We start from the raw sequence: 24,190 nt of genomic DNA, 5'->3' as shown, positions 1-24,190 counted from the left end.
TATTAAAAGCCTTTAAAGTTTAAAATCTAAAATCTAATGTAAAATGCCTTAAATTATGTGACAAATAGAAACTAAATGCTTTTGTAAGTAAACTCTTGGTAACTAGTCACCCAGCCATTCCATCATGGAAGAACAAATCACTGTTTATAGATCAGGTTCATCGATTCTCTTGTTGCGGTTGCAGTTTCCATTCTATCCGAGGAAAAACTAACCTGAACTCACTTGTACATCATTCACAATATATCTTGGTTTTCAAACAGCTATTAGGTTTGGATTTTATTTGTCTGTAATGAAAACCTGCAGACACACAAACCCCCTGAGGTTAAGATTGAAGACTTTAGATTGCTTTAGAGAGTTACAGCTTCTCTGTTTCTTCAGCGAGAGTGATGCAGTTTAAAATGAAAGTCTAGTTCTGTTGTCTCGGGTCAATAATTCTGATCAAGAATATAGAATTTGTCCTGAGACTGATCACTTATTCCTTGCCTCTGTAAAATGAACTAACAAGTGCTAATTTGTTACTGGGGATCATTTCCTTCAAACTATTGAACACATTTGTATAACAACTACTTCTGTCTCCTGCTGCTTGAAACATTGCTCACTCAAGCATTTTGTATACATTAAAGAGTCTTTACTAATGAGCAGGATATCATGTTTTCAGGGAGTATATCAAACCTGTAATAAAAACATTTTAGCATTAAAAATTTTTGTCCATAGTTTTTTTTTTTGTCCACCATCTTGTAAATTATTGAACCGGAGAATAATTAAGATTCTTTTTTTTTTCCTGCATCACATCACAGACAAGAGCATGTCAGAAACATTTAAGCAGCTCAAGCTCCTTATTGCAGAGTTCAAGGCCTATATAAACTACACCAATTCTTCAATAAGTAAAAGTTTGGCAGAATGACAACCTGTAACCGCTAACACAGTCTCTGCGTTCATCATATACGTATGTATAAATGCTTACTGTACGGAAAATGTTTCAGTGAATCCACAGATCTCATAAAGGTTCTTCTTCATCTTTAGGGTCCTGCTGGTCAGAGGGGACCTGAAGGTCCTGCAGGAAAGCCAGGGGAAGATGTGAGTAGAACATTTACATAAGATTTTTGTAAGCTTGTACGTGTGCCATGATCTATACGATTCATTGATGCATAACATTAGAATGTAAAGAATTTCCAGTATAAATAAAATCACCTTATCTTATCTAGGGAGAAGCAGGGACATCAGGAAGTGCAGGAGAGACTGGATTCCCAGGATCTGCTGTATGGTTTAAACCTTCTGTCATGTTTGCAGTTACACATTACTATTTGAGAGATATTTATAATGACATACAGACACTGATCTGATTTGTTTTAACACTGGGTTTAGGGAGCCAGAGGTTTTCCTGGGACACCAGGTCCTCCAGGCCTGAAAGGTCACAGAGTGAGTATAATGTTTGGATATTATCATGTCACTCAAACCACAACTTTAATCTACTATGCACCAAAGCAGGCATTCTCTCATCTGGTTTATTCTCCTATTAAGTGAGCTTACTATCTTCATTTGAACTTAAATTAGTAATATCCTAGATGTCATGGGTGAGTGCATGTATAGTCGGCTAATACCGTTCGTCAGATATTTGTAAATTAAACATACAAGACATACAACATACACAAGAGTCCCATTTTCACTTTTGCACGTTACAGACCATTATAACTGTAATATAAATAAAATTATTCAAATTTGGAACTTTATGTGAGACCATACCATTACGTTTGAAAGTTTCTTTTCAACAATATTATAAAAACATTATAAATCATATCATAAATAAAATTAGTTTTACTCAACCCCGTTACCTAAACATATTCATCTCATGAAATATTTGGAACGTTCCATATGTTCAAAAGAAAGATGAATCATTCCTGAAGATCTTTTTATTAATCTGATTTTCTTTTTTAAATTTATTCTCAATAATATTGTGATATTGATTATTGAGATCACTCAAACATGAACGACGGTTTTTGTTTTCCATTGAGCTCCATCTGAGGAGACAATTCAAGCATTATGTGTAGCCTAGACGTAGAACATGAACCCGGAGATGGGGGACTCGAGTCATATGACTTGACTCGAGTCCGACTTAAGTCGCAAATTTGAGACTTGAGACTTGCTTGACAGATATTAAAAAAAGACTCGACTTGACTTTGAATTGACGTTCATGACTTGAGACTGACTTGTGACTTGCACGTGTGTGACTTTCTCCCACTTCTACATGAAACTAAGTTTGCTTAAAAAATCATCTTTTAAAACAGATTTTTCTATTATAAACCTGTCTTGTTCGTTTTACAGGGACACCAAGGTCCAGAAGGTCAAAAGGGAGAACGGGGAGCAGTTGGATCAAAGGTATAATTTGTTCACTAGGATTTTTCTCTCATGTTCTAACAGGTCTCTAGCACTTAAACCGTTTGGCCAAGAAAAAAGCAGCTTGATTATGTTTGATTACATTACGGTCTAATAAAACCCAGAATATTTGCTGAACTTTCTCCTATTAACATTTCATTTGTTTGTCCCTCAGGGTGAATCTGGTGGAACGGGTCCAATGGGTGCTCCGGGCCCCATGGTAAACCAAGTTCAAACTATCACATAATCTTTCCACAGATGAAGTGAATCAATTAGCAGTACAGAGTGTGGATGGCACTTTCATTTCTTGACCAGATTAAAAATCTCTAATTTCTCGAACGCAGGGTCCAAGGGGCATGGCAGGAGAGAGAGGACGTCCAGGACCAAGTGGTACACCTGTGAGTATAACGAAAAAGAACAATGAGAGAATTGAATGGAAAAACAAACTAATTATTATTGGCTAGTCATGATTAGCATCTTGTACTAACTGTTAATTTTAGCAAAGCTGTTCATTACTTTTAATCAGTAAACTTAATGAAATTGTTACTCAAGGCTAGCAATATGTACCAACTTGTTATAAGTATATTAATACCAGCGTAGCTGTTTGTCACTTCTAAGTAATAAAAACAGTGAAATCATTACTGAAGATTTGCAACATTTAGCATCTTGTGCTGTTTGTGTTTTCTTAACTATGACTGCTTATTTCATATTAAAGGAACCTCTAGCTCGAGTTAGGACAATAGATATTACTTTTAATATGAATTTGTTCATTTATTCACTTTAGGGTATGCGTGGTGCTCAAGGAAATGTTGGAAAGCCAGGTCCAATGGTATGACTTTGTGGATTTACTAATAGATTTATGACAGCAAATAAAGCTTTGAATTTCAAATATAAGCTTTGAATTTTCAATAATGTTTAGGGTCCTTTGGGACTCAGTGGATCACCAGGCTATCCAGGAACACCAGGTATGAAGGTAAGTGATGACCACTAACAGTAATTCTTCATTGTAAACAGAAATAAAACAAAACATTCCCAAACAAGTATATGTTATTATATATGTAGTATCTTGCCCCCACTCCTTCCAAATGGTTATATATTTATATGCATCTGTATGCGATCTTGTTTAATAGGGTCAACCAGGACCTACAGGAGTTAGAGGCCCTAAAGGACCACAGGGACCAAGAGGAGAGACTGGTTCACAGGGCAGATCTGGACCAATTGGTTTACAAGTTTGTATTCTGTCAATTTACCTTTTATTCTCACCAAATACGCATTGATCTCATGCATTAACATCTTACTTTTTTATTATGTATCTCTATGGCTTCTTGAACAATACAGGGCCCAATGGGTACAGATGGAGGTCCAGGTGCCAAAGGCCCCGTGGTATGTTCAACTGTATTTATGATTACAGTTATGTGGTGTGTCTGAAATAAAACTATGACTTTAAGCCTACAAAAACAAACCCCAAATATTATAATGGTTTTCTCTAGGGAACTCTTGGAACACAAGGGCCTATTGGTTTGCCCGGACCACATGGTCCTCCAGGACCTCAGGGAAGCACTGGGCAGCCTGGTATCAAAGGTCAACTTGTAAGTGATACGTTTACATTTGAAATTGTACTGCAGAAATTAAACATTCATATATTGAGATGTTTTAACCACCTGTTTCCATTCAGAACCACAGTTCCTAACACATTATTAAACGGAGGTCTAAATATTTTGAAGTATTTTTGACCTTCCTGAACATCAATAGGATATGGACTTCATTGCAGATTATATTTCCAATTAAACCTTACCTCTCTTCAGGGAGATGTTGGGGTTCCTGGATTTAAAGGAGAAGCCGGACCTAAAGGAGAACAAGTATGTCGCTTTTCTTTGTTCTTTATTTGACTTAATAAAAAAGTTAGATCTGAGCTTTAAAGGTAAGAAAGTATGGCTTCATATTTTAGGGCCCTCAAGGAGCACAGGGAGTGATTGGGCCTCAAGGAGAAGAGGGAAAACGGGGGCTCAGAGGAGATCCTGGATCTATAGGTCCACCTGGGCCTGTTGGTGAGCGAGTGAGTCAGATATTCTTATTATTTGTTATCACATTTTAAGGATGACAACTGGCCAGATAAAATTACATTTTGTGGTTTATTTCATTAATATATTAGGGGGCTCCTGGAAATCGTGGTTTCCCTGGTCAAGATGGATTACCAGGAGCCAAAGTAAGTCAATAATCAAAAGCATGATGTAATAAAATCCCCCAATACTGCACCAACAAAAAATATAATCATTGTCAATCAAATGTGACCAAAGGGTACAGTAGGTGAGCGTGGAATACCAGGACTTTCCGGGCCCAAAGGCTCTACTGGAGATCCTGGAAGAACAGGTGAACCAGGCCTCCCTGGCGCAAGGGTAAAACATATTTCTTTTTGGTTACATCTCATTGCTTCCTTTTTGATGGATTTAGTGTTGATGTATTGCTGTTCTAATTTACTTGCAGGGTTTGACTGGCACTCCTGGAGTTCAAGGTGCCGAAGGAAAACTAGGACCTGCAGTAAGTCTGGCCAAAATCTCACAGCCATTTTCTGCATGATTTTTCTTGTTTGGTCTACATTAAATTTGGTCGAATATATAAATATATATATATATATATCTTTTTTTTTTGGTTAATTAGGTGTATTGCTTGCATTAGTTTTTTTTATGTTTCTCATATTTAAGGCAGCTTTTCTGCAGGAACATCACCGATGTGAAAAAGATTACATATTTTGTAATATATTTTGTGATTACTAAGCCAAAAGTTCTCTGTGCTCCCTTTAGGGTCCAACAGGTGAAGATGGACGTCCAGGACCTCCAGGGTCTATTGGAACCAAAGGACCAGAAGGAACAATGGGACTCGCGGGCCCCAGGGGATTCAGTGTGAGTCAAATTATCAAAATATTGTACGATTAAACAAAACTACCTAATAGCCTACACTTTGTGACTGTTCACATTCTCTATGAAATCTAATTTTGCATTATGGCATAATTCAGGGGGATCCAGGCAAACCAGGTGAACAAGGCTCACCAGGACCTCCAGGGCAGCGAGTGAGAACCATCAATAATAATAACAATGACACCTTTTTTTAAGCAAAATAAATCATGTTTAATCATCTCATCTCGCAATCTTGGCTTTCATGTAGGGTTTACCTGGAAAAGAAGGAGAGGTTGGGCCACTTGGTTCCACAGGCCCTCCAGTAAGTTTGTTATTTTGCTTTCTGAGCTTCTATTAAACCTACATTAAATAATGTAAAAACCAGCAATAACCAGCAGTACTGGATGCTTTACTTCATTTTTACAGGGACCAACAGGTGACAGAGGAGAACAGGGACCTCCTGGAACACATGGCTTCCAGGTAAACAATTAATAGTAACTACTTAATGATGAAGGTTAAAATGCAGAATTTAATGATTGTGCTTATATATAAAACCACTTTAATATTGTTCTTCAGGGACTGCCTGGACCAGCAGGCCCAGTTGGAGAGGGAGGAAAACCAGGCGATCAGGTAAGGAAATATGCTTACAGTACATGAATGGAAAAAAATATTAAATTCACAAGATTTTTCTGTCTCAGTTATTTATTATCCTTAGTCTTCTAGTAAAAGATTTTAATATGAAACATGACTGTTTCCTTCTATAGGGCATTCCTGGAGAGGAAGGCCCTGTGGGACAACTTGGACCGAGGGTGAGCTAAGTTCTAATTTATTATTCCTACTGTAAGTAAGCTATAAATATTAATCTTGTAGACTGAGATTTGTCAAATGTTTGTAAAATTATGTCAAAGATAATCTGGCACATTATATATGTGTATAAATTCAGCAGGCAGAGAGAATATATATGCAGGTATATTAAGCTTACATGTATACATGTAATAGGGAGAGCGTGGAACTCCAGGAGAAAGAGGAGAGCTTGGACTCCCTGGATTGCAAGGACCCAAGGGTATCGCTGGAACACCTGGACCCGACGGGCCAAAAGTAAATCTGATGTTACATTCTGACTGGCTGAGCTGCTTCAACAAACACACGTGTGACCACATGACAATAATTAAATCGTATTAATACACAGGGTTTATATCCAATAAAATGGATGTACTTAATAAGCGGTGTTGTGATGTGTCTGAAAATACACTTACTTCTGCTAAAACACTGTTCTCATTTTGTTCACAGGGAAGTCCAGGGCCTTCTGGTACTGTTGGTGATCTGGGTCCTCCAGGTCTTCAAGGAATGCCTGGAGAAAGAGGAGTCTCGGGCCCTCCTGGTCCTAAGGGTGATCGAGTAAGTAAAACAATTATTCACAAGTTAAGCAAATATGTTATGTGCTAATATATACCTTTTTTTTTTTTTTACCTCAACAGGGTTCAGTAGGAGAGAAAGGTTCAGAGGGTACTCCAGGAAATGATGGTGCAAGAGTAAGATTAACCAGATTATTCCTACCTATATATCTCAATTTATTCTGTCATGATCATTCATGCTTTTTGAAGAATTCCCTTTTATGTACATAGCAGTAGTTAACATAAAAAATAATCAAGGATTATTGGAAAAACATAATAAAATGTGACATAAAGCCAGATGTGAATGTTGGCTCAGTTTGTGTGCTGAGTGAACATTGATAAAGACATTCTTTAGGAGGCTTGTATAAGCTTGCCCAGCCTTTGACATAGTATTTACCTTCTTAGGTCATTTATCAAACTACATGAAGTGATGATTACATAATCTATCTTTCTTTAACAGGGACTGCCAGGACCACTTGGCCCTCTAGGACCTCCAGGACCGAGTGGTGAAAAGGTATATAAATCTGAAGTACTGGACATACTGATCTATACCCCATGAGTACCAATTGGTATCTAATATATGCTTTTTTAAAGGGGGAACCTGGTCCTAAAGGACCACCTGGGCCTCAAGGATCAAGAGCAATGCCGGTGTGTCACATTTTTCACTTTAAATAGTATGATTAATACTCGTATTTCATAAAATATGAACACATATTTCATAGTAAATATTGTACCTTTATTATAGGGATCTCGTGGTGAACCTGGGCCTACAGGAGCTGTAGGATTTCCTGGACCACCTGTAAGTTTTTTTAAACTTATGATTTAATGCTAATATCATACTCTGGAGCACAGCCATTTTGGTATTGATTCCACACACCACATTAATAAATAAGTGACAAAAGTCAATAGTCTGTCTGAAAAAAAAATGAACTGAATAGACAGTACATTAACACATTTATGGTTTCTTGTCAATTTTCAGGGTCCTGATGGTCAGCCTGGAGTGAAAGGAGAACCAGGTGAGCCAGGACAGAAAGGTGATGCTGGATCTCCTGGACATCAGGGGTTGTCTGGACCTCCAGGCCCTATGGTATGTTTTTTAATGCACAAAAAATATAGATAGATAGATATATATATACTAAAGCCTATTAGACTTGTCTGAAAATGATCATGCTTAAACGTGTGTTTACAGGGTCCAGTGGGTGTGGCTGGACCAAAGGGTGGCAGAGGGACACAAGGAGCTCCTGTAAATATACATATGCATGAAAAAAAACATATCTGCTTAGGGCCATTTCTTCCTTTGAGCATAAAGATTACTAAAGACTTCTATCATTTTATTTTGAGCTGCAAATTTCCAACAATTCTACTTCATTTTCCAGGGACCAACTGGTTTTCCTGGATCTGCTGGAAAAGTCGGTACAGAAGGTCCACCTGTGAGTATGCCAGTAATATAGAGTTAAAACATTGTTTGCTTAAAATACAAATAATTCAAAAGTACTGAGTGAATCTTTCTGTCAATTAGGGTTCTCTTGGTCAGCCGGGCCCTATTGGTCCTCCAGGAAAAGAAGGTCCACCTGGACTTCGTGGAGATCATGGACCACCAGGACGCCAAGGAGAAAGAGGCCAACCAGGGCCTGCTGGAAGCACTGGAGACAAGGGGGACCCTGGGGAAGATGGACCAACTGTCAGTTTATAATTAAGCTAATGATGTATAAATGATAATAATTAATCAAGGAGTAATATTAGGTTGTCATTACACAAATATCAGTTTATACTAATCCACTAGATTGTATTAGTTTCAGAAGCATTACGCTGAATGGTTATGTAAAGTAAAAGAAGACAAAAGCGTCACGAAATCTTCTGTTTAGGGTCCTGATGGCCCACCAGGTCCTGCTGGAACAACAGGACAAAGAGGAATTGTTGGTCTTCCTGGACAGAGAGGAGAGCGTGGACTGCTAGGACTTCCTGGGCCAGCTGTAAGTGTCCTATACATATTGAAGAACAACAATAAATGTGTAAATGATGATGAAGGGGAGATGTTACATAATACATTCCAGAAGTCAGAGTAAAGTTACTTTTTGCAGATTAAACATAGTGATTTTTAACGTTATCAGACATTAGAAGTTTTCTAATGTACCTGGGATGTACATTCCATTTCTATAAAGAATATATGTATAATCATAAAAATATTTTTGCAAAGATATCATTATAACTTCTTTATAAAATTTTTGGTTTAATAGTTTAATGAAGTTTAATAGTTCGCTTTATGTAAATAGGTAATTTATTTTATTCTAATTTAGCAAGTATCAAGCAATTAAAAGTAGCAAGGGACTTTTAAATATTTATTTATTTATTTATTTATTTATTTATTTATTTATTTATTTGCTTGTTTGTTTTAGATAACATGGGTACATAAGTTTAATTTTAAATTCTTCAAACTGTTTTGCAAATGCACATAACGGGATGGCGATGACAATTTTTGGCCTGTGTGATTATAGGGAATGAGATCTCATGCTTGTCCTGGGCTCACTTGTATATTTTAATGTATGTATCTTTTTAAGGGTCCTCCAGGTAAAGCAGGAACTTCAGGATCTCCAGGAGACAAAGGACCTTCCGGGCCAGTTGGACCACCAGGTGCTAATGGACCTCGGGGTGATGCTGGTCCTGATGTAAGCTTAATCCTTATTCTCACATGAATAAAATGCTATCATGGTTAACACTACAGGAAAACTTTTTTCTTCTTAATATTGCTAGTCGTAAACAGAATGTCTCATTAGCACGATTCAATCAAATCCGCAACATTAGCTTTTTTTGGGTTTCTTGAAATATGAGCCATTGTTCAAGGAAAACAGATAATTCTGACTATAGTCATGAAAAGGTTCTGTAGCGTATGACTAGTGCTTACTGTATTGATAAAAAAAAAACAAATGCAACTTGCACTTTAACTAAAATTGTACTTTAACCGACATACTGTAATACCAGGTAACCTCTGAGATGCTTCGGACGCTACAAGCTAAAGGCTACACTTTTCTTTAGATTTAATAAGGCTTCAAACATGAGTTTAAACATGATCCAGGGCCACTGAAATGCTGAAGGCTAGCATGATGCAATAGTTCTGGATGACAGTAGAATTACAGTAATGGTCTTAGCAGCCTGGTAGAACAAAACACTACCAAGATCTGGTCATCTTCTCCAGACCTAGAGCACAGACATCATTTGGGGCATGACATGACTGCTCATTTAAATATCTGTTTTTTATTTTTTTTTTTCAGTTCACATTAGCAAATGTTAATAAAATTTGGGGGTGGTCATATTGTGAGTTTTCTAGCAGTCTTGTTCTGGTTTCAAGTTATTTAAACCATAAATGCCCCAAAAGACTGACCTAAAAGAAAATGACAGATTTCACACTGTGTTATTAAAAGATTGTAAGGAGACTATTATCTATTTTCTTAATAGGGACCGGCTGGAGCTGATGGTCCACCTGGAAAGGAAGGGGTTATAGGAGAACGAGTAAGTTTCTAACAGCTTTGCTAATGACTTTTAATTCTGTGACACTTACTGTACATACGGGGTGATAAGTTCTAATCAATCATCAATCAACAGAACTGGGATTTTCAAGTATATATATATATATATATATATATATATATATATATATATATATATGTATAAAACTATGATTGTTTCTGTAGGGTGACCGTGGTGATTCAGGACCAGAAGGACTGGCTGGGCCAAGGGGAGCTCCTGGACCTGCTGGCCCTGTTGGTTCTACTGGAGGCCCTGGAAAGAGAGGAGATGTTGTATGTGGTATCTTTTCTTTACAGTATTCCAAATAAATTCTGTATTAATACTATCAGTGTGTTTTATATTCTATATACTAACCCTTAATATTCATATAAACTTTCTTGACAGGGTTCAAAAGGACCTGTTGGACCTCCAGGTCCAGCTGGGAAGAGAGGACTCCAAGTAAACCAATTTTATTACAGATGTTTTTATATGTGATGTGGCTGCTGTTTGTTTCTTCTTTTCTAGTTTCTTTTTTTTTTTTCTTTTATGAAGGACTGCATAGCATTAAGTTGATCTTTACCATTGACAGGGACCTCAAGGACCAAGAGGAGATAAAGGAGAGTTGGGTGATCATGGAGATAGAGGACAGAAGGGACATAGAGGATACACAGGTCTTCAGGGTCTTCCTGGATCACCTGTAAATATTTTTCCAACTCATAACACTATTACCATGTATTAGGTCAAAACTAATTATTAAAAAGAATTAGATCTTGGTACATTAACATGTTATTATCGCATTGACACATTAATTAATTAACAATGACAATTATCTTATCATGCATTAAATCAATTATTATTATTATTATTATTATTATTATTATTATTATTATTATTATTATTATTATTTTGAAAGTACATTGCTCACTGGCTCTGAATACACATACAGACAAACGATGGGTCACAAGAGGGATGGAATGCAAATGTGCAAAAGTGTGTTAAAGTTCAAGCTGTAGACTGTAGTTTGTATGTAGTTTGAACTCTGTAGTTGGAAAACTGTAACAGCTAATGTTCTGTATAATCAGGGTACCACTGGTGATCAAGGACTACCCGGAATTGTTGGGCCCAGTGGTCAACGAGTAAGTGCATTTTCTCTATTTACTAACTGACTCGTAAGTTTGCAGGTTGATTATGCTAATTATACACTCTAAAAATAGTATACATTTAATGACTTATTCACTATTTCAATTGAATTTACTGTAGGGACCCCCTGGACCAATAGGACCACCAGGTAAAGAGGGTTACATTGGACAGCCTGGACCAATGGGACCACCTGGTTCAAGAGGACTAACTGGAGAGATTGGACCAGAGGCATGTACATTAGCTTTTATTGTATTTTAGGTGTTAATGCTGGGGTTACCAGTAAATGCACCAACACTAGTAATGAACCTGATGTCCATTAGGCATGAGAATAAAAATGATAATTAATTGGTAAATATAATTGGTATAATTATAAACTTCAATTATAAATTGAAGTTTAAACTGGACATTTGTCCATGACATATACCCCATCATACAAACTATTAGCCAGTCCTAAATTTCTTCAAGGTAGTGTGACAATATTGTATATATATATATATATATATATATATATATATATATATATATATATATATATATATATATATATATATAGCAATATAACGGTATATCTATTCTTTATAAAATAATTAAGCCTAATTAAATTCTTATTTTTAACGTTCAGGGGCCTCCCGGAGAGCCAGGTCCTCAAGGTCCACCTGGATCCCCTGGACCACCAGTTGCTGCCATGGAGGATATGTTTGGAGGTCCTCAGGATTACGATGCTGGTCCTCCTCCTCCTGAATTCCCAGAGGATGAGGCTCTGCCTAAATCTAATTCAACAGACATGTTCCAAGCCGACCCAGGAGTCCAGGCCACCCTTAAGGCTCTCAGCAGCCAAATCGAGAGCATGCGCAGCCCTGATGGTAGTAAGAAACACCCTGCTCGCACATGTGAGGACCTTAAGCAGTGCTATCCGCTGAAAAAGAGCGGTAAGTCAACCGCAGGGCCACACTCTATACTACCAAACCATTAAAAGTTTTTTAATAATATCATAGTGCAAGTTCCAATTTATATTTTGTAAGGTATTTTGAATATAAATTTACCCAATCTATTTTAATATTTATCTTCTCTATAATTGGGGAGCACGGTGACTTAGTGGTTAGCACGTTCGCCTCACACCTCCAGGGTTGGGGGTTCGATTCCCACCTCCACCTTGTGTGTGTGGAGTTTGCATGTTCTCCCTGTGCCTCGGGGGTTTCCTCCGGGTACTCCGGTTTCCTCCCCCGGTTCAAAGACATGCATGGTAGGTTGATTGGCATCTCTGGAAAAATTGCCCATAGTGTGTGATTGTGTGAGTGAATGAGTGTGTGTGTGTGTGTGTGCCCTGTGATGGGTTGGCACTCCGTCCAGGGTGTATCCTGCCTTGATGCCCGATGACGCCTGAGATAGGCACAGGCTCCCCGTGACCCGAGGTAGTTTGGATAAGCGGTAGAAGATGAGTGAGTGAGTGAATGAATGTTCTCTATATAAAATGTTCTATTGCGTGATGTACAGGTGAATACTGGGTGGATCCAAACCAAGGAAGTTCAGAGGACGCCATTAAAGTATACTGTAATATGGAGACCGGAGAAACATGCATCTCAGCTGAACCTTCCAGCATACCTCGCAAATCGTGGTGGAGTTCTCCAGGAAACAAACCAGTGTGGTTTGCAACCATGAGCGGTGGAACATATGTGAGTTTACATTTATAGTTAACTCTAAACACAGTCTAGTTTAAGGCTGAAAATATAAAGGCAAAAAATAAAAAATGCTGTTTTGGCAAAACCTTATATAGATTTATGAATAACTTACATTTTAGTAACTGTGGTAAATAAAGTTTGTGTCATTATGATTTATAAGAGTAATCCGTTATGTGACAAAAGGAAACCATACATGCGTTCATTACATTTTATATAATCATTACAAACCCTAATTAGAAGCATATTACTGAAGAACGTTCCCAAAATTCTGATTATTGTTGGATTTATGTCAAATATTATGATATTCCAACAAACATTTATCTCTAATGTTTCTTCACAGTCAAATAAATATTTGAATTTATTTCTATAATCTAGCTAATTATTTTATTATTTTAAGTCTAAAAATGTATATGCATTTAATCTGACAAATTGCATTAGCACATAAAATTGTGCTATTTAATATTATTGTTTTGTTTTTTTTTTTTTTTAGATTCATGCCTTAAATAAAATCCACTGTATATTTTACAGTGTAAATTACACAAAATTGACATTCAATTAAACAAATGTTTCTGACCTGCTATGAGAGCAAAATGAAGTTCTACGTTATATTTGATGAACTATTATCTAAATCAGCCTTGCTTTCTCTTTAGTTCACTTATGGAAACAAAGACCAGCCAGCTAACTCAGTCACTGTCCAGATGACCTTCATTCGGCTGCTTTCCAAAGAAGCCTCACAGACCATCACGTACCACTGCAAGAACTCTGTGGGCTATAAAGATGAAGCAACTGGCAACCTGAAGAAAGCAGTCATTCTGAAGGCCTCCAATGACTTAGAGCTCAAAGCTGAGGGAAATAATCGTTTTAGATACACCGTCTTGGAGGACGGCTGCTCTGTAAGTTTAGCCCAGGTTTTTTTTCCCCAAATTTAAGCTGATTTTCCAACACCATGGCGTCCCGTAATTACGAGCATAGAATATATATAATCAGGTGTGAGTAACATCTTAGTAGTGAGTAGTTAAGCCTGAAATTTATATATTTTTTTAATTCTATGCAGATTAATGTGCTATTTAGACAGCATGCCGAGACATCTCTCAGAAATCGGCTACTCCACACTTCTATGTCACTACCTGTCTTAGTTGCAATAACAGTCCCATTTATTCATATAGCACCAAAGCTGGTGAGAAAAAACACGAGGAAGAAAACGTAAAAGAAACGATACACCAAAGTAAACCCCGAAGCTTAAGGATACTGAAGACCATTTTGCTAATAAGTTCTACGTTTTTGCTGTACTATACATTTTTACTTATTATTTCATTTAATTCATTTTTAATTTAATATAAAATTTCAACATATTTTGACCCATAAAACCTAAATTGATAGATTTTTATTTAGTAGCCGTGACTTACATTGTTACGTACCTGAGCGTATAAATGAATTAGCGAGCGTTAGACAAGAGCACCAGCTGAATTCCACTGAAGCAGCGTTTGGCTTATTTTCTGTAAAGCAGCACGTGGAATAAAAATAAGGAGGTAATATTCATTAAATTAGTCTCACTGATAAATTGTGGGTTGAGTTAAAGTTAACATTAAATGTCAAATAAATTAATAACAAATAAAATATGTTTAAATAATGAGTTATAAGGTGAAAACTTTCCCGCTCGGTCACAACTTCCAGGTCAGGGCTTCAGTATGTGGATGACATCAGATTATAGGATAAGAATGATGATAATTACCAAATAAATCAGTGTAGAAATCCAGCAGTATCTGAAGCAGCATTTGTAACACCGTCTTAGATTAAATATGCTGTAAAAGAGCAGAAATCTGAGTGCAAGAAATATCATCTTGTAAAAAGTTGACATTCTGCTGACTTTTATCATTCTAGTTAGGATCAGAGTTTCAGACACTAATAATGTGAGTTGTTTCCAGATTTCTAAACTGTCAAATATTTGGAAACATATCTGTGAACATAATATGATGATCATGACTAAGACTTTATATGATGGTTAATTTAAAAATATTCTGAATATATTTATTTACAGTTAAATATCTGAATCTGTTCCTTTGTGTTTTATAGCATTGCTCTAAAATGATTTTATGCCTCTAGTTGTTTCTAGTGTTTGTATAATGTATATACTAGTATATCAGTAGATTAATTAATTTATTTATTTATTGGAAATTATATGGGGTGCACGGTGGCTTAGTGGTTAGCACGTTCGCCTCACACCTCCAGGGTTGGGGGTTCGATTCCCACCTCCACCTTGTGTGTGTGGAGTTTGCATGTTCTCCCCGTGCCTCGGGGGTTTCCTCCGGGTACTCCGGTTTCCTCCCCCGTCCAAAGACATGCATGGTAGGTTGATTGGCATCTCTGGAAAATTGACTGTAGTGTGTGATTGTGTGAGTGAATGAGAGTGTGTGTGTGTGCCCTGTGATGGGTTAGCACTCCGTCCAGGGTGTATCCTGCCTTGATGCCCGATGACGCCTGAGATAGGCACAGGCTCCCCGTGACCCGAGGTAGTTCAGATAAGCGGTAGAAAATGAGTGAGTGAGTGAGATTGGAAATTATATTAGGCAATAAAGAAAGAAATTTATTTACTACTTGAAATTTATCCAGGCTCAGGGTCAAGGGTCAAGGTTTTAACAAGGTCGAGTGTCTAAACTAACGTCCTTCCTGTTGTATTTGTGCTTTAAGATAACATGCAGCGTACAAATGAGTAACGAGGCAGTGAATTCTACTTGTCTTTGATTACGATACTCTGAAATCTCTACACACAGATTTATAAACTAAATTACCTAAAATATATGAGGTATGAATTTTCAGTGCTCAGTCTCACTGATTAAATGCTTTTCCTCTTTCTTTCTCATTTTTCACAGCAAGCGAACAATAAGTGGGGAAAGACTGTATTTGAGTACAGGACACAGAAAACGGCGAGGTTACCTATCATGGATATCGCCACCATGGACGTCGGTCGCCCGGATCAAGAGTTTGGCATCGATATTGGGCCTGTTTGTTTTTTGTAGAAAAAAAATAATAATAAAATAATAATAAATAAAACATTTTAAAAATTGAGCAAAGATGCATTGAAGAGAATCCTGAGACTCTTGAACTGACTGCTGACAAGCTCAGCCTTGTACATAATGTACTGTGGACTGTTCCGGCCCTGTAGCAGGATATTTATTGTTCCTTTCCAATAACTGGCCCCTTATTAGCAGGTTTTTAATTAAACTATTAAAACAAGAAAGTGCATTTGTTTGGCTATATTTGGCTTGACCAGGACAGATTAGTGAACTCCAGTCCAACTGCTGTTTGAGACCGACATCTATTCCAGCAGTTTGAAAGGACTCGACCAGTTTAGAAATTAAACACATTTAACATTTTTTCTGATACTTTTTTTTTTTTTTTTTTTACTTTTGTTTTTTAAACAAATCACATGGTGCTATAGAGAAAAACTTGTGTTTTGGTGAAATGCTTTATGGCATTATAAGCGGTTTCTCTTGAAAACTGTTCCTAAAACTGATATCTCTATTCTATTACATTTGCATTGTATGACATTTGAATGCAATTGACCATTAAATACTGAATACATTGAATCATTAGCGTAAGCTACCTCGTCTTTACAAACTGGGACAAGTCAGCGGCGCGACGTCACGACACTTCTCCCAGGGAAAAAAAAAAAAAAAAAAAATAAGGTACATAGCAGGGTGAGGGGGTGCAAATAAAATCTCTTCAACACTGACAAACTCAGCGTATCATTAAAAACGTGACATTATATAGATTTTTTTTTGTTATCATGATTTATAGTTTCATGGGTTGTTCTTGTGCCAAATTTTATGTTCTGGGGTTTAACCACACTGATCCACTACTGCAGAACTTGAGCATGTTTTGTAAATACAATATTATAGATAATAAAGAATAACCCATAATCTATCCATTAAGTAGCTCTAATTCCTAAAGCATGTTCTATGTTACCAGCCTTGCACTTTCTTCTTCTCTAAAAATAATGTTGCGTAGAATATGTATATTGCTTTGTAATTTAAATCATATGTCTGGTAAGGCCAACTTTCTATTTTCTTTTTTTCTCTTTTTTTATACATTCATTTCTTTTTGATGCATGAAATAATTTTAGTACAATAAACTGAATTGTATATTCATATGATTGGTGCATTTGGTACGTATTTGAAAAATAACATGATGCGTCTTCACATTTCCAGGATTTCTCTAAGTTGCTTTTAAATACTGCTTGTAAAAGACTGAAAATCCTTCAGCTGACATCAGAGATCAGTCGTCGTCATGTTCACGCTTATAAGTACTCTCCGAATTTCTAATGTACTTTTAAAATATATTATTCACAGATGTCTGTGTGTTGTACTGTTTAAAATCTGAGCTATTTTAATGAAATATCAGTGTTGACTATTTGTAATGTTATTTAATATATGCTTTGTATACACTTAATATAAAAAACGACGGAGGGATTCGGCCACGAAGAAGATTTATACAGAAAGAATCTTACTCACATCATTCCGGTGATGTGACCGATCCAAGATGACTCCGTAAGACACAGGATGCACAACTCCTGCTCAGCTTCCGTCACGAGAAAAGAACTCGAAACGTTTCATTTCTCAAAGAATCGCTTTGCAAATTTGACAAGACAGACTGATGCCAACAAGATCAAACATTTAAAAATGTGATAATGAGAGAAAGGAAGCAGAAACTCAGGATTTCTGTGGAACTTTGTGAAATATTTTTGCCATGTCACACCCAAATAAACCATTCAACATTCACGTCATCTGCATAAAGCTCTGCTTTTTGATAAACTGCATCATTAACTGTGCTGTGGATGTTCGGGGCATAAAATACGCAAAAACAAACAAACAAACAAGCAAAAAACATCAGAAATCGCATATTACTGTCTTTAATGACTACAACAGCAACGTCTAAAATATTGCATACAGAGTAAAAAAATACAATCAGAACAAAAGGAAAAATAAAACAGGTCAATATATGGACAGAATTTTTTTTTCTTTCTTCAAAGTGCTTTCTGGTGCAAGAATATACTAAAATAGATAATAATAATAATAATAATAATAATAATAATAATAATAATAATAATACGAAATTAATATGCAGTACAAGTACACGTTATTACACAAACAATCTAGCTACACAATCTGGAGTTATAAAATCCATCAAAAATATTAATGTCCAGTTAAGAAAATATTACAATGATTCCGATGAGAGTAACAAGGAAAACAAATTAAAATGAAATGTAATCTATAGTTAACAAAGTGTAGGTTTGAGATTACAGAACTTGTAAATGTGTGTTGATTAAAACGATGCTGCATGCCGTCATCGAGTGGACTTTTGTCTGGTGTGAGAACAAAGCAACACCTGTATAAAATGAGATCAACATCTATGTGAACAAGATGACAGAATATGGTGTATTATGAAGCCTTCATGTCAGGTTGTACCGTCGGTTTTATTATCTACTGTATAAGTGCCCCACACACACACACACACACACACACACACACACACACACACTTCTGTGACCAAACTCCATGAACATTTTACAGTTCATACAAAAATAGTGATCTTGCATTCTGCTTTTTAATATACTTTCTTTTTGTAAACCAGATACCAAATACAAATACATACAAATTTCATGGTGAAAACACTGACAACTTGACTGTAGACCCAAAACTCTGGCACTTTCATACAAATGGGCAAACAGTTAAGAAACAAAGAAATGTCTTCTTGGCATCAGCAGCGACCGTCGAGTGGATCAAGGGAAAAAACAGTGCCCTCTACTGTTAGTCCCATTTTGAACCCCTCCTGGAAAAAGCAAAAGAAACAAAACAAAAAGACAAGGTGGTGAATATAGTGCTGTGAGGCAGCGGAGTGTCAGCAAAGCCAAATCTACACAAATATAATGGTTAACGTTTTTTTTTTAATTAAATCTAAATGATGTGTAACAATAAAACATTTCATTAAAACCGGCTAAACATAAGAATTGAACAAAGAGACAACTCACAAAAAACTCACAAAAATGACATTATCACTTTCCTCTGATACACAGGTTATATAACTAACTCAAATTTCCGTTTATATATATATATACCCAAAATTCCCCTGTGCATGTATTTTATATATTTAAACGCTTTTTGGACATCAGAGTTAATCCACCTACAGTAGTTTGATTCTTGAATCCGATTGGTCAGAAGGTGTGGATTAAATTTCTAGAGCTGATGTTCCCTATAATCTAAGAATGACATACAAAAATTATGTGGCTAAGATTTAAGATAAGATGCATTATAAATTAAATGATTTATTTAAAAGGAAAATTTTCTTTTTGTCTTACAAAAAGAAACGTGAGTCTGACGACTGAACGACTTCCAACAGGACAGAAAGAAAACTCATTCCACAGATTAATCTTAATTATAAATGCATCAAAAATAATTTACAAAAGTTATAGAGCATGACAAATATTACACAGGTCAGTTAAATAATATGGCGAATTTAATGCAGTACGAACATCACCAACAGCAATAAAGAAATATTTATATTCAATTCAATTTCAATTTAATTCAGTTTATTTCTATTGAGCTTTTAACAATTCCCATTGTCTCAAAGCAGCTTTACAGAAGTATAGAAACAGAAGAAAGAGAAAAGGAAATAAATATATAATAATAATAATAAGAAGAAGAAGAAGAAAAAATAAGGATAAAATATATACAATTAAAGTTTAAAATTAATTTTAAAAGATTAACTTAAAATTTATGATACCGTACTGTATATCTATCCCTATCCCTAATGAGCAAGCAGGAGGTGACGGCAGCAAGGAAAAACTCCCTGAGATGATATGAGGAAGAAACCTTGAGAGGAACCAGACTCAGAAGTGAATATATATATATATATATATATATATATATATATATATATATATATATATATATATATATATATATATATACATATCGTCGCTGTCGGGCGGAAACCTCGTATGTCCAAATTTGGTCAATTTCATATTTTTTCACATATCGATGCTATTGGTCAGTCCCCACGTGGGTCTGTTATTTTTACAAGTTATTAACCAATCTAAAGTCTTGAAAATATCTTGAGCGCAAATCTCATCACTCCATTGGACACTTCAACTGTCCACCTCTTCCTCACTCCGTGTGAGAGCTTCACGTCATATTTCTCCTCAAGAAGAGTCGCAACGAATCAACACGTCTTCTGAGGTAAATGTCTTCAAAACACTGGGCTCAAAGAAAAAAAAATCTTGACCCCCGCTAGTTCTGGTGCTCGTCTGAGGACAGGAATTTAGCGCAAGACAATCCACTGCAACGCGGACTAAACCCTGTGCACTGCAGATAAGGTACGGCGTTTTTTTAATTTCCTGAAAAATAACGGTTTTGGAGATACGAGGATTCTGTCTGACAGCAACAATATGTATATATATATATTCTCTTGCCATTTCTAACAAGTATATGGGTTTTTTTTTGATATATTGGTATATTTTGGTAATATGGTATATTTTCAGACACTTTTCTATCACCTTCTACATAACCCTTTCCAACAGACACTATAAAACACTATTTCTTATTTCTTTTAAATTCTTAACATTTTGCAAATTCAGTAAGTAAACTAATGACCTCAACTGTATGGACAAAGATTTATACTAGCAAAACAATATGAAAAACCAAATTCTAAAAATGTAATTTTAAAAAAAAAACAAAAAAATGTGCAAAAAAAAAAAATAAAAAAATTAAAATGTCTATAAAAACGTTCACGACATCCTGACTGCAGTGAATGGATTATAAAATTAAATGTAAGAATGAAAGAATACAAACCATCTCTGCCGCTGCCAGCGATAAGAGGAAAAAGAAAGAAAACAGAGGTGTAAAAATCTGGCTCATAGGAATAATTATTAATCTATTGTACTGGGGAATTTATTTATCATTTATGAACTAATTAATAACGTTTATAATGAGCAGAGCAGACGAGGTAGTAAGCTACTCTTTTGTTAATATTTGTTCAATCTAAGTAAATTATTTCTCTTATAAGTTCACTAGACATACGTTTTTGTCCTGTATCCAATGGTTTCACTTCTAGTGGCATTTTCTAAGCAGAGGGTTAGTTTCCATGCAGGTAGCTGGGAATTTATTTAGCAAAATGTTATAATCCAGATTTCATACCTGTAAAAACTGCTAATGATTACAAGCAAATAACACATGAGAGAAAAAAAATTCCAGCAGATAGCACACATATTTCAGCAAGCTGTGAGTCTCAACAAAAATGCATGCAGCTTGTTTGCAATTTAAAAAGGCACTTTTTTTTGTTTACGCCTTTCATGCCAGTGGTGGCTCAAGCAGTTACGGCTCTGGGTTCTTGAGAGGATCAGGTTTCAAGCCCCAGCACTGCCAAGCTGCCACTGTTGGGCCCTTGAGCGAGGCCCTTAACCCTCTCTGCTCCAGTGGTGCTGTATCATGACTGACCCTGTGCTCTGACCCCAACATCCAAAGTTGGGATATGTGAAGAAAGAATTTCACTGTTCTGTAATGTAGATGTGACAAAATAAAGGCGTCTATCTAATGGCTTAATTTAAACCCAGCCGTGCTGTAAGACAGCGCCCCCTTCTGGTGGTTTATTTGTGTGATACTCAAATTCATCGCATGTTTCATTCACACAACTTCTCTTCAAGATTAACTGATATAATCTACCTCTGGTGCTGTTAATGTGGTAACACACAACTGACTACAATCAGTAACTGAGCAAACCTGAGCAATTTGTAGAAACCTAAAAGATTAACAGAGATAAGAACATCAACAGAGAGCCAAAACGATGCTGTGCTAACATTTTGCTAACATTAGCTAACAGGCTGTATTTGATGTAATTAAGATGTAATTTGTCAATCAGCATGTGTGTGTTTATCTGGTTAAATTTAAAGTTGTGACTGTTTAATCTAATCTTAAACCCTATATTTATTGACCTCTCAAACACAATGAACCTTTAATTATTGTTTCTCTTAACCACAACCATTTCCTATCTGCTCCCATAGTCAAAATTCTCTGAAAAAAAGCCACATCATTATTATTAATTATTTTGTTGTCTAGTTTGAACAATAAAGCGTACACAACAATATCCTCAGGAAGACAGATGATCTCTGCATTGACATGAGACTTAAAGGGGTTAAACATAGGCCTAAACATATACATCTGCTCCTTTAAATCAAAGACAACAGCGTTTTGTTCAGTACAGCTGGTGTTCAGGTCAAGATCAGGGCTAAATTCATACATCACAGCATAGTCACAGCAGGATCGACACAGCTGGGACAACATGCTCAGATTAATTACAGCCAGTGTGCCAAAGTCAGGTCCTCATAACGATCCATGACTCGGCTATGGAGAAACGCTGGAAGGAATTTTCCTCTGATTGATACGAATGCCAGTGCACCGTCGGGTCGTGTACATCAGTCCATTTGGTGAAATTATATATAAACCCATCATTGTACAATTATCCGTCCATAATTCAGACATGCAGTCACCTGCATCTCATCCAGCCGCGACTGGACGTCTGGGGGAAAGTCGGCTCCACCGCAAATGAAAGGGTCGAAGGGCTCGGCCCCAAACAGGTCCCTTCCTGAAGGACACAACACAAATTCAAAACCAAATTTATTTGTATAAGCGCATTTAACAATGGACATCGTCTCAAAACAACATAGACATGTCATCAAACATACTGACAAGTTTGGGGCTTTTTCACCTGGTCACTTCATGTGTTTTCTGTGATCCGATATCTATCCGATGGTAAAAAGACCAGGTCTAAATGCCCTCCGAAACGTTTTGGAGACGGATATAAATCCGATGGTACAAACCCCTTCAGGAGGTGGTCTGGGACGTGTTTCAGATGAAACTGGACAGGTGTAAATGAATGTGGTTGTTCAAGCCACATACGTCAGCACTATACTCCTCCCAAACGGAGGTACATCACTCGCAGGTGATCTTTCACCCAGGCTTCTCGTTGGATCTTAAAACGTGCTGCTGCTGTCAGCGAAAACGCAGCAAACAGTAAACACTGTTTTTTGTAACATAAACGTCGTAACCAGTTTTTTTATTCGTCTTCTTTTTGATCGCGTTCTGAAAACCGCACACACCAAAGTGTGTTCCATTTCAGTTACCTCGGAAATGAGGTAAAATATATTAGCATTTTGTGCGGGAGTAGAAAGATCGGATCGATAACCGATTCGCCAAGACGCGTTTATGTGGCCTAATGTAAATGGAACAGTTTTAACAAATCAGATAGATATCGGATCAGAGACAACACGTGAAGTGACCGGGTGTAAAAAGGCCCAATGATACAAGGCATGATAAATCAATACCTGGGTTACGAACCAAAAACTATAAAAACAGAATATATTTGATGCTTGTGAAAACAGTCAAGGTTTTAACTAGAGCACTAACTGTCCAAAGACTGGACGTAACGGCTCATAATTCTATTTGATATTTGCGCATTTACATAAATTCTGAACTTCCTTCATTTTCTTTCGAAATGCACATATTTCGCAGAACAGTTTCACAGCTTCAGATTGAACATAATATATATATATTCAGAATGATTTGCATATTTGTATTTAAAATTAACAAATTTATCTATGCGATTATGACTAAACTTCACCTTTAACAACGGAATTTTTTTAAATTGAAATTTATATTTATCCCCTAATGAGCATTACTCATTACCCACAATACCATGTGACTACTGCTGCAAGTAGCAAATTTAGGGTTTTTCTGCTAGGACCAGCTTCAAAAGCATCAAATTTCACTCTAATGTCACTATCAGTGCCACTGTGTATCATATTTCTGTGCTCAATGACCTAGCCAAGTTGGCCGTAACTCAATTAAATTCTTAAATTTGATAATGATGAGGAAAAACTCCCTGAGATGATATGAGGAAGAAACCTTGAGAGGAACCAGACTGAGAAGTGAACCTCATCCTCATTTAGTGACACTGAACAGGAAATAATGTAAATGTAAATAATGTTAATGTAAATAATGTTAATGTAAATAATGTCAGTGTAAATAATGTCAATGTAAATAATGTCAATGTAAATAATGTTAAAGTAAATAATGTTAATGTAAATAATGTCAGTGTAAATAACGTCAATGTAAATAATGTTAATGTAAATAATGTAAATGTAAATAATGTTAAT

The 24,190-nt window shown here is 36.3% G+C and overlaps 2 protein-coding genes across 4 annotated transcripts in view; one reads left to right on the top strand and one right to left on the bottom strand.

The window, feature by feature from the left end:
• Positions 1 to 16,571, top strand: part of col5a2a (collagen, type V, alpha 2a) — a 40,071-nt gene extending 23,500 nt beyond the window's left edge. The window contains exons 11-54 of the mRNA XM_060877131.1: positions 1,024 to 1,077; positions 1,206 to 1,259; positions 1,366 to 1,419; positions 2,323 to 2,376; positions 2,549 to 2,593; positions 2,718 to 2,771; positions 3,158 to 3,202; positions 3,293 to 3,346; positions 3,504 to 3,602; positions 3,712 to 3,756; positions 3,864 to 3,962; positions 4,179 to 4,232; positions 4,322 to 4,429; positions 4,526 to 4,579; positions 4,671 to 4,769; positions 4,858 to 4,911; positions 5,175 to 5,273; positions 5,387 to 5,440; positions 5,536 to 5,589; positions 5,694 to 5,747; positions 5,844 to 5,897; positions 6,032 to 6,076; positions 6,267 to 6,365; positions 6,558 to 6,665; positions 6,746 to 6,799; positions 7,122 to 7,175; positions 7,256 to 7,309; positions 7,407 to 7,460; positions 7,641 to 7,748; positions 7,851 to 7,904; positions 8,038 to 8,091; positions 8,181 to 8,342; positions 8,527 to 8,634; positions 9,220 to 9,327; positions 10,115 to 10,168; positions 10,351 to 10,458; positions 10,571 to 10,624; positions 10,755 to 10,862; positions 11,248 to 11,301; positions 11,426 to 11,533; positions 11,928 to 12,234; positions 12,800 to 12,978; positions 13,635 to 13,877; positions 15,855 to 16,571. Coding sequence (XP_060733114.1) covers positions 1,024 to 1,077; positions 1,206 to 1,259; positions 1,366 to 1,419; positions 2,323 to 2,376; positions 2,549 to 2,593; positions 2,718 to 2,771; positions 3,158 to 3,202; positions 3,293 to 3,346; positions 3,504 to 3,602; positions 3,712 to 3,756; positions 3,864 to 3,962; positions 4,179 to 4,232; positions 4,322 to 4,429; positions 4,526 to 4,579; positions 4,671 to 4,769; positions 4,858 to 4,911; positions 5,175 to 5,273; positions 5,387 to 5,440; positions 5,536 to 5,589; positions 5,694 to 5,747; positions 5,844 to 5,897; positions 6,032 to 6,076; positions 6,267 to 6,365; positions 6,558 to 6,665; positions 6,746 to 6,799; positions 7,122 to 7,175; positions 7,256 to 7,309; positions 7,407 to 7,460; positions 7,641 to 7,748; positions 7,851 to 7,904; positions 8,038 to 8,091; positions 8,181 to 8,342; positions 8,527 to 8,634; positions 9,220 to 9,327; positions 10,115 to 10,168; positions 10,351 to 10,458; positions 10,571 to 10,624; positions 10,755 to 10,862; positions 11,248 to 11,301; positions 11,426 to 11,533; positions 11,928 to 12,234; positions 12,800 to 12,978; positions 13,635 to 13,877; positions 15,855 to 16,001 — 3,765 coding nt within the window. The 3' untranslated portion in view covers positions 16,002 to 16,571. The remainder of the gene's footprint in view (positions 1 to 1,023; positions 1,078 to 1,205; positions 1,260 to 1,365; positions 1,420 to 2,322; positions 2,377 to 2,548; positions 2,594 to 2,717; positions 2,772 to 3,157; positions 3,203 to 3,292; positions 3,347 to 3,503; positions 3,603 to 3,711; positions 3,757 to 3,863; positions 3,963 to 4,178; positions 4,233 to 4,321; positions 4,430 to 4,525; positions 4,580 to 4,670; positions 4,770 to 4,857; positions 4,912 to 5,174; positions 5,274 to 5,386; positions 5,441 to 5,535; positions 5,590 to 5,693; positions 5,748 to 5,843; positions 5,898 to 6,031; positions 6,077 to 6,266; positions 6,366 to 6,557; positions 6,666 to 6,745; positions 6,800 to 7,121; positions 7,176 to 7,255; positions 7,310 to 7,406; positions 7,461 to 7,640; positions 7,749 to 7,850; positions 7,905 to 8,037; positions 8,092 to 8,180; positions 8,343 to 8,526; positions 8,635 to 9,219; positions 9,328 to 10,114; positions 10,169 to 10,350; positions 10,459 to 10,570; positions 10,625 to 10,754; positions 10,863 to 11,247; positions 11,302 to 11,425; positions 11,534 to 11,927; positions 12,235 to 12,799; positions 12,979 to 13,634; positions 13,878 to 15,854) is intronic.
• A 2,003-nt stretch (positions 16,572 to 18,574) lies between these two features.
• gulp1a (GULP PTB domain containing engulfment adaptor 1a) overlaps positions 18,575 to 24,190 on the bottom strand; it is a 156,147-nt gene continuing 150,531 nt past the window's right edge. For all 3 annotated transcript variants that reach the window (XM_060877144.1, XM_060877145.1, XM_060877143.1), the window contains 2 exons: positions 22,526 to 22,620; positions 18,575 to 18,813 (listed from right to left, as the gene is read on the bottom strand). In XM_060877144.1, the coding sequence (XP_060733127.1) occupies positions 18,742 to 18,813; positions 22,526 to 22,620 (167 nt within the window). In that variant the 3' untranslated portion in view covers positions 18,575 to 18,741. The remainder of the gene's footprint in view (positions 18,814 to 22,525; positions 22,621 to 24,190) is intronic.

This window comes from Tachysurus vachellii, chromosome 8, assembly GCF_030014155.1.
Source record: "Tachysurus vachellii isolate PV-2020 chromosome 8, HZAU_Pvac_v1, whole genome shotgun sequence".
NCBI lineage: Eukaryota > Metazoa > Chordata > Actinopteri > Siluriformes > Bagridae > Tachysurus > Tachysurus vachellii.
The sequence above is the reverse complement of the archived record's forward strand: the minus strand, read 5'-3'. Positions and strand labels throughout refer to the sequence as shown.